General features: G+C 49.2%; 1 protein-coding gene across 4 annotated transcripts in view; it reads left to right on the top strand.

Annotated features, from left to right (window-relative positions):
* spns2 (spinster homolog 2 (Drosophila)) overlaps positions 1 to 10,000 on the top strand; it is a 78,164-nt gene that overhangs the window by 17,097 nt on the left and 51,067 nt on the right. For all 4 annotated transcript variants that reach the window (XM_048228638.1, XM_048228656.1, XM_048228648.1 and 1 more), the window contains exon 3: positions 4,908 to 4,973. In XM_048228638.1, the coding sequence (XP_048084595.1) occupies positions 4,908 to 4,973 (66 nt within the window). The remainder of the gene's footprint in view (positions 1 to 4,907; positions 4,974 to 10,000) is intronic.

Below are 10,000 nucleotides of genomic sequence, written 5' to 3'. Positions count from 1 at the left end.
GGGCAGGGGTAGGGGTCCAGGCGTGGAGCTGCTTCAGAGAGCGCAGGGCAGTGTCAACAGGCCAGCGCAACATTTCCACAAGGAATAATGCACACTGTGTGCTCACCCAACAATAGGCTCTGTCCCCTGTTATCTCCACAGCCTTGAGAAAGCAGCATCTTCCGAAAGAAAAAGTCTGTTCGCTCTCTTTCACACAGCTATTCCCCATTTTGAATCTTGGCATCCTCCACTCTCAATTCATTTCATTTAAAACGCAAAAAAAATTATTTACATTTTTTTCACATTTTTTTTCCATCACCAACATAAGATTGATCTCGAATGAATTCTCTTTGTGGTGAGCACCACTGGCATCATGCTTTGCCAAACACGCAGCCTTGGAAGTCTGGCTCACATAAAACGGCAGATGAAAAGCTCACGCTGAGTGTTTACGGCGAACCCACATCTCAGCTGGAGCAGAGCCAGCGGACAAGCTTTTAAAGAGACGCGCAAGTGCTATGTCTGCGGGCTTCTTCTTGGCATCCGACATGCTTCCTCCTCTTCCTCTTCCTCTGTCTTCTTCTTTCTCTTCTTCTCCCTCTTCTTCTTCTTCTTCTTCTTCTTGTTTCATGCAGTACTGTGTGTTCATGGAGGCAGGCATGCGAGGTGGTAGGTGGTAGCAGGCTGGGCCGCATTCCTCCACCTGCCCAGCACCTGAGCCAGCCGCAGCCGTAGCGGTCGCGGTTCAACTCCGCGCCGCCTTCGGGGACTGGCACGTCCTCCACCTCCGCCTCTACCACCCCCGGGGCTGCCAGTTCAGAGGCACTCAGGGGCGTTCAGAAGTTTAAACGGCCGCGAGTGGAATGAGCTTGTGCGGAGCTCTGAGCTGTTGATTTGCCAGTTCTACAAGGTTTTTTAATGACAGAACTGGGAGCTGGAGCGAAGCGGAGGATTAGTCGTAAGTTCTCATACCGCAGAGGCGGTAGCGGAGAAACGAGGAAGCTGGGTTTTGATCTTCCTGGCTTTTAAGTTTCAGGCTTGGTGTCGTTTCCTGCGTGTTCGTCTGACCTTTTGTCTGCAGACAAAACAGAACCTCCTAAAATCTCTGACAGGGAATCTTTCTCACATCTGAAATCTCCATCAGTCAGTCGAAAGTCCTCCAGCACTAGCTTCCATTGCAAAAAAAAAACTCAGCACTTGGAAATGACACATTCTAATGTGCACTGATCTGTCTGTGGGGCAAACCTTCATCCTTAATGTGTTCAGCTTTACTGGGGGCTAGGGATGAAGAGGGGGTGGGTGAGGACAGGAATGGTGAACGAGGCAACAAACTATAGAGAGTGAGAGGAACAGACATCAGTCAGGGTGCACAAGCACACAGCCGAAGGGCACACACACACACACACACACACACACACACACACACACACACACACACACACACTCTCACACACCCACGGAGCTTGGCTGGCCCACTTGCATATGTAGATATGGTCCATTTCCTCCCGGGGCTTTCTCAGCTCACACCTGCATGAGGTGCTCTGCGTGTTCATCTTTGATCTTTTATCAGATAGATCCTTTAGAGATTAGAGATAGCATCGAGCCCTTTCTTTTCCTTTGCTTGCCCCTAGCCCGGCCTCTTCACGCTAACATGATAAACAGTACACCGCCATGATGTGGTTTGTGAATGTGTGTGTGTGCTCGGCTTATCTGAAGTTAGGCACACCACACACACTCTTATCTCTCTCTCACACACACACACTACACACACACACACACACCTCTGATAGGAGGGCAGGGAGTATTTGGCTGGAGGGCTGAGTGCTGCCCTGTGTTTCTGGCGGGCGTGGTAGGGCCAGGTGCTGACTTGGTGGGAGGCTGGAGCACTCCACCATCTGGCCCAGGGATCCCCCTCCCAGCAGGGCCCAAAGCCCGCCAGGCCCGGCTAATGAGAGTTCTGCCCCAGAGGAGAGAGAGAGAGAGAGAGAGACAGAGAGAGAGGGAGGGAGAAGGAGAGAGAATGACAGGGAGATAGATGGAAGGAATAAAAGGGAGAGAGAGGGAGGAAGGGAGGGAGGGAGCGGGAGAATGATGAAATTGTCGGACAATTGTGAAATACCGAAGTGAGCGAAGGTTCGTTTTTTGTCAAGGTTCTATGAGCCAAAAGTTCAAAATGTTGCCTTTCATAAAAGAGATTAATTTGAATTTAGGGCGTTGGCTATGGACAGTGATAATTTGACACCTTGCTCATGCAGGTAAATGATTATCTCACTGGCTTAGTCACTGCGCTGCTCTGGTGTTGCCACGGCGAAGGAATGCTCGCTAGCAGGCCGTGCAGGAATGCAGCAGCTGGTGTTTCTTGTGTGACAGGAATGTCACATTTGTTAGTGAGCCGCGGCCAGGCAAGGCAAGCCCACACCTGCCCCTGGCCTCAGTTTTCCCTTCGTCACCGAACTCCGACTTTCCGTGCTGACAAATAAACGGTGTCGACAATGACACACGGAGGGGCAGGCCACAGAAAAAAAAACGTGAGCCCCTTGATTACCCGCGCACGGCTCCGCACTGCATGCTTTCCGTCTGCCTTGCTCTCGCGGGCCCCAGGTCTATTTTTATCAACGCGGGCGAGGAAAATACGACTCAATTAGCAAGCAAGTGGCTGCGGTTTAATCAGGACGGTGCCAAAAGGTCGTGGCCCACTTACCAACAGCGGAAGATGTTTTCACATGCTAAATTTACTGTACAATATCATCGTTACTTAGGTATGAAAATATGGCGCCTGCTTCGATAGCGGGCGTTACAAAATCCAAAGGGGTTATTTTGAGGGCGTTGACAGAGTGTCTGTGTCATAGTGCAGCTGAAAAAAGGGCACTCTGCTCTCTCTCTCTCTGTTTCTCTCTCTCTCTGTTTCTCGCTCTCTCACTCCCTCTGTTCTGACATGGCTGACAGAGGCCCTGCTGTTGCACGCTGGAGACATCTCTCTTCTCCATATTCATGGTTCCGTCTTTCTCTCTCATTTTCTCTCTTTCCCACTCCCTCTCTCCTCTCTCTCTCTCTCTCTCTCTCTCTCTCTCTCTCTCTCTCTCTCTCTCTCTATGGGCCTGGCTGTCAAACACAGCCGCTGTGCCTGGGTGCCCCTCAGCTGAGTCTTTGTCTCTCCCACCAGCCGCGCTCCTGCTCCACCAACAGCACACAGCTCGTCCAGCTGAACTCGGTTCTCCCAGACGGGTGGAGCCAGAGGAAAAGGATGCTGACGGAGGCCCGCTGGTGCTGTGCTGCTGCTGCTGCTGCTGCTGCTGCTGGTGGAGATGAAGGAGAGGGAGTTGGGGAGGGGAGAGTATGCGGTTGGGGGTGAGCTGGACTGACGGTGGGCACTGGAGGGCCGCTGCTGATGAGAGAGGAGATGAGAACAGGCTGGGCCTTTGTTGCCTGGAGTCTCAATCTTTTTCTCTGTGTGTGTCTCTAGTAGTGAGCAGGGAGAGGGAGAGAGGAGGAGGAGACGGCTCAATCTTCCTCTTTAGAAGTGCTTGCTCTCTTTCTTTCTTTTGTACTGCATATTATTTTCTCTGTGCTTTTTTACATACACACACACACACACACACACACACACACACACACACACACACACACACAGAAAGAGAGAGACAGAGAGAGAGAGAGAGAGAGAGAGACACACACAAAATCACACACACACACACACACACACACACACACACACACACACACACACACACACACACACAGAAAGAGAGACAGAGAGAGAGAGAGACACACACACAAAAAATCACACACACACACACACACACACACAGAAAGAGAGAGACAGAGAGAGAGAGAGAGACAGACACACACAATCACACACACACACACACACACACACACACACACACACACACACACACACACACACACACACACACACACACACACACACACACAGACAGACTGACTGTGACTCGAATAGAGTGCTTACACCCCGACGACAAGGTGGTCAGCTGTTCCCATGCCTTTGCATGCCTTGCAAACACAGAGATGCAGCTTTTGGGAACAGAGGGTGTGAACTCTGTACATGAGACAGCTACTGTGGCTGTCACACACACACACACACACACACACACACACACACACACACACACACACACACACACACACACACACACACACACACACACACACTGAAATCTGAAATCCCCATTCTGATATGGTAGCAGACAGTAGGAAGTTATGCTGTGGCACTATCTGAGTGATTAATGATTTTGTGTGGAAAACAGGTACATATTTCAGCACATTAAATATACGCTGTCATCACAGTCAAAATTAATCAGTCATCACACTCTTTTGAGTCTGTAATATGATCACTCCCCTCCTGGACTCCACCACACTTTTAATTATGCTTTTAAACTTACATTAGTGTGTGTGTGTATTAGTGTGTGTGTGTGTGTGTGTGTGTGTGTGTGTGTGTGTGTGTATGTGTGTGTGTGTGTGTGTGTGTGCGTGTGTGTGTGTATCGGTCTGTGTGTGTGTGTGTGTGTGTGTGTGTGTGTGTGTGTGTGTGTGTGTGTGTGTGTGTGTGTGGTCAGCACAGACCTGTGATCTGTAGCATTATTGTAACGAACACAAACACAAACAATCAAACAAAGGATTTGCTACTTCCGTGCTTGGAGTAGTGCTACTCCTCTCAGATCCTTGTGTCTTGAGTCCATTTTGGGATGAAGTAATCGTCACAAACAGAGACAGAAGAAAGCCATCATCATTATTCCCCTTTTAAAACAGAGTCATTACGTGATTAACAGGCACCATTTCTGTTATTACAAGCCATACTGCCAGACCTTGTCTCTAATTTACTGGAGTGTAATGTATGTTTAAAACCACTCAAATGACTCTTTCTTTCTTCCCTCTTTTTCTTCTCCTCTCTTCTCCCTCTCTTTTCTCAGGTGTGCTGCTTGACATCCAGCAGCATTTCAATGTGTCTGACACTCTAGCTGGCTTGTTGTCGACGGGTAAGTCTCCTTCAATCCCTTAATTATGGTGTTGCACCCCTCTTGCTAGTGTTACACACATATGCGCACACACACACACGCGCGCCCACACACACAGACACACACACACACACACACACACACACACACACACACACACACACACACCCAACCCCTCTCGTGAGTGAGAGAGCCATTACCCAAAAGATGCTAAGCTCCTTGAAGCCAGAGTGATTGGGACAACAAAAGTATAAAAGGAGTATCCTTGAGGTCCTTCACCTTCCAAAGAGTCCTCATCCCCCCCCTCCCCACCCCCTCCCCCTCCACCCTCTTCTCCTCCCTAAGCCGGGGTAATTGACTGGCCTTAAGACCACTTGTTTGGCTGTGACAAAAACAGGCAGAACTCTGTCATGTATGTTGGGCTGGTCTCCAAGTCTGCTGATGGTAAATCCACAGAGTAGCGTTATATAAGAGTAGACCTAAAGGAAGGAGCAGACTCAGCCACAACAGCTGCTCTGCAATTATTCCAAAATACTTTCAAATACATTAGAGGCTAAACAGAGCGTGGTAAGCAAAGTGTGACGATAACAAGCTTAATCTGACGACACGCGACTGTAAAATATTTCAGGTGGGAGTTACCGTATAGGTAGGAGTTCCTATACAACATTAACACTTGCATTATTCACTTGCATTATTCACATTATAACACAGAAACGTCAGGTGTGGCAACGCTGGCTCTTTGTCTAATGTTCTATATTTAGTGAGTACTTCTACTACTTAGGTAAGCCCATATAGCTTTAGAAAAAGAAACTCAGAGGCACAAGGCTTTCATGTTTGCTGCACATTTGAAAGAACATAATCCTCCAAATGAAGTGAAAAAAGAGAGAGCTATGTGCTGCTTAGAGGTTCACTCCTCCCTGTGCTGAAGTGGCAGCAGAGAGAGGTTACTGTCAGGCGGTTAGTCGCCGCGCGGAATGCTGCCGTTTTGGGCTAGGCTTCCTGTAGCAGAGCCGAGCCAATGAATCCACCTTTTGTGAGGAAGTGTCCTTCACACGGATGCCGATTGGAGATGGAGGCCCACTGAGCTGACCTGCGCTCCCACTGCTGTCAGCATACTACCGCACACACACACACACACACACACACACAAACACACACACACACAAACACACACACACACACACACACACACACACACACACACACACACACACACACACACACACACACACACACACACGAACACACACACACACACACAAATATACATGCCCTCACACACAGACACGGCACGCAAAAAAGCATGGGGCCAGAAAGACTGATTCATACAAAGCTGCGCACACAAATGCAGATCCTGTGCCATACATAGAACACAGTGAGGGGTGAAATATCTACTGCTTTCACTGATTCATTGAGTCAGGCAAAAAAGGAAATGAAAATCGCAATTTCCTTCTCTCTGTGATAGTATATCTGAGGGCAAAGTAATTTACCATAAATGGAAACTTTTCAAAGTAACCCCACGTCTTTAAAGCTCTTACTAGGCATGCTGAGTATAAACAGTGCTTCTGCAACTATCTCCTGACACAGCAATTTGGAATGCAATTAACCTCAAGCAAGTTTCTCTTTACTAGACATTGCTCGCAAAACTCAGAACTGATTTCACAATCTAGCCGCTAATCATTCCGAACCAGTAAACCTTTCTGAGCTCTCCATTTGATGGTTGACAGGATGCTAACAAAGGTGTGAAAAAAACATGTTTTTTTCCCCCGTGCTGCACACCTCAGCCAGAGTTGGTTCATAAAAGTATCTCTGCCACAACTATGCGCTATGCTGCGGCCAGGGGCAAAAGAAACCTGAATCCCTGTTGAGTCGAGTCGCGTTGCAGCGTGGTGTGGTGTGGTGTGGTGTGGCTGGGCTGTGAGGGACGGGTTAAAAGGCTCCCAGGAATATCTCCCGCTGGAGGGGACTACTTCTCATTCTCTCACATCTTAGCAGATGACCTTTTCCTCCTCTGCTTTGTGCCAGACAGCAATCTTCCCCGAGCCACTAGGTGTGAAATTTTTTTTGTTACTGTCACTCTTGTGTGACTACAGGCATTTTGTTCATACATGTCTTCATGTGCACTTTTGGCTCCATATGTACAAATGTATGTGTACGGTGTATATACATATGTGTATAAATGTGTATAGTGTATGAACTGTATGTAAACTAACTCATACAAAAATTCCCATACCGATACATATGCTAATCAATGATTTTCAGTGCCCTAGAAGTGGTGCTGCTGGTTTGAACTTGAGGAGCTCCAGCACATTGGGTTTCAACTAGCAGGCAATGAATAGTGTTACCATAATCTTGGGAGGTCATATCCCATCATCCACTACTGCTTCTGGCCAGGTCCAGTGTTTTATTGACCTCTCTTCCAGGCTTGTGCAAAATTCCAGAACTGAATTGAAACTGGCTCTTAAATTCCAATTCAATTCTTGAATTTGACTTGCATTTCAATTGAGGTAGCAAACAGGAAGCATAATTGCAATTCGAATTGTGCACAACCCTGCTCTCTTCCTCGAGGGTCCATGTTGCTGTCACACACTGCCACCTGAAACATCCTGGGCCCTGTGTGTGTGTATGTCTGTGTGTGTGTGTGTGTGTGTGTGTGTGTGTGTGTGTGTGTGTGTGTGAGCCCCTGAAAGTGGCCGGTCACAGAGCTGTCACTGTGTCAGGCGGCCCTGAAGCCTTGCAGAGGAAGATGAAGCTGCAGGCACGTCAGAGGACATAGCAGCCCAGTGTGGCTCCAGAGCTGGCAGGGGAACAGAGGCGCTCAGATCAAGGCGTGCTTTGCGTGAGACTACGCTGTCGACATACTCACACACACACACACACAGAGACACACAGACACACACACACAGGCCCAGGAGTGGCATGCACAGCTGAGTCTCTCTGTGGAGTGCGTTGATGACAGGTCAGTGTAAAGTCGAGGGGGATGTGGGTCTTGTCCCTGACCAGACTGTCAGTGCCCTCTGGTCCCCGCATGACCCCTGTCTCACGCTGCCCTGTGGTATTTTGGAGGCCGCGGCTAGTCACTGCTAGCTTACGTGTGAAGAGCAGAGGAAGCCTGCGGTGAGGTGTGTGTGTGTGTGTGTGTGTGTGTGTGTGTGTGTACGAGAGAGAGAAATGAGACTGGGTGCGTGAGTGTGTTTGCGTGTGTGTGGGAGAATGAATAGTGCCTCTGTGGGATAGAGCTCCAAGGACGTTCTTTTCTTTTTTTCCTTTTCACTGATTTTCTCATCTCCTTTTCTCTCCTCTTCTCTTTCGCCTCCCCTCCTTGCATTCATCCTTTCTGGTCCTCTTTTAATATTGAGGTGGATGATGCACAAATTGCCCCAGACACACCCTGTAGGCCACTAAGACACATACACACACAGAGAGACACATACACACAGAAACACACACACACACACACACACACACACACACACACACACATATATGCATACACAGACAACAAGCGTTCCTCTGTGTCTCCCCCTATTGTGTTGGCACGGGGGCGGCCCCAGGGTCCAGTGGCACAGCGAGGCGATGCTATTTCTGATGGCTGTGTTTGAGTTTGGCCACTGGCCCCGGCTGGCATACACACACCCCGCTCCACTCTGGGTTCCGCTGGCTCTGACTTGGCCTGGCTGCCTGGCTGGCTCCGCATGACGGCTGACTGGCTGACTGTGGTTAGCCAGACTCCCCAACACGGAGATTGTGGAAGGATATCCCAGAGTGCTCACTTCCCTGGTGAAGGAGGGGCCACTTTGAGTCACGCGCTGCACCAACTGGGGCCCGTCGACGTCGTCGATAGCAACAGCACCAGCGGGGCCTGTCGGCTAACGATTTAGGGTCTCATTTTTATTTTGTGTTAGACTCGTGCCACAGCGTCTGTTACCACTGTTTTCACAACCCAGCCACAGACACTTGCCATGAGAATTAGCCTGTGGCTAAACTGGTGTGTATGTGTGTGTGTGTGTGTGTGTGTGTCTGTGTGTCTCACAGGAATGTCACTGCTCGGAGGTGACATCAGTGAAAGCGTCTCACACACCTACACACGCACACACACGCTTCCACACAGGTGTATGGTGAGGAAATGTATGCTTCTGAAGTTACCATGATTCACTGAGGCACTCCAAACATTCCCAGATTGTAGTCATTCAACCCTATGACCCTGGTTTGGGCCTGTATGTATTGTAAGAGGACCTCGCCGTGTTGCTAGGGAGGATTAGTCATTGTGCTCCTGCCTCTTCTGTGATGGATGGCAGGTGTTTTGTTTTTGTTTTCTGTTTCTCTCGCCTCAGGTGACATTCTGACACATTACCTGTGTGGAATGTGCTGTCCATCGCTGATGGGAATCCAGGCCTCTCCTCTCTGTGGGCAGCCTGGGAATCCTCAGCTATGTTAAATGACAGGTCTGAGAACAGTAACGAGAGCGTGGGATCTAGTCAGCAGAGGAGGCATGAGTGCTCTCAGGGAAAGGCTGTGTGTCTCAGTGGCCATCTTGAATATTTGAGATGGGAGCGAGGGAAGCGTTATAGGTGGTGCATGCAAACGTATGACTATTGCCTGCCTTAGTATTGTTGTTTCGGTTAATGATGTATGAGGTATGAAGATATCGTCATGGGAAATAAGATCTTCTGTAAATTGGCAAATTTGGAGTGTGTGTGTGTGTATGTGTGTGTGTGTGTGTTCATGTGTGTGTGTTCGTGTGTGTGTGTGTTTGTGTTTGTGTGTGTGTGTGTGTCTGTGGGTGTGTATGTGTGCATAGGCAAATAGGTGTGGGTCAGTATTCCCACCACTTAAGGCTCTGCGGAGGCTGAGCAGTCTATATGGGGGCAGACTGACTGTCTGTGTGCATCTTCATGTTTAATATTGGGCCTCCTTTATAGAGCCGCAACCTGTGCTCTATATATCACTGCCAGCACCCAGCCCACCACCCACAACCACAACACAGCCCAGACCTGTGTCTGTGGACGTCTGTCGTCTCAGCCCGCCGCGTCTTGGCTGCACACCCC

Source organism: Alosa alosa, chromosome 2 (genome assembly GCF_017589495.1).
Source record: "Alosa alosa isolate M-15738 ecotype Scorff River chromosome 2, AALO_Geno_1.1, whole genome shotgun sequence".
Classification (NCBI taxonomy): domain Eukaryota; kingdom Metazoa; phylum Chordata; class Actinopteri; order Clupeiformes; family Clupeidae; genus Alosa; species Alosa alosa.
This window is presented reverse-complemented; position numbering and strand designations above follow the sequence as displayed.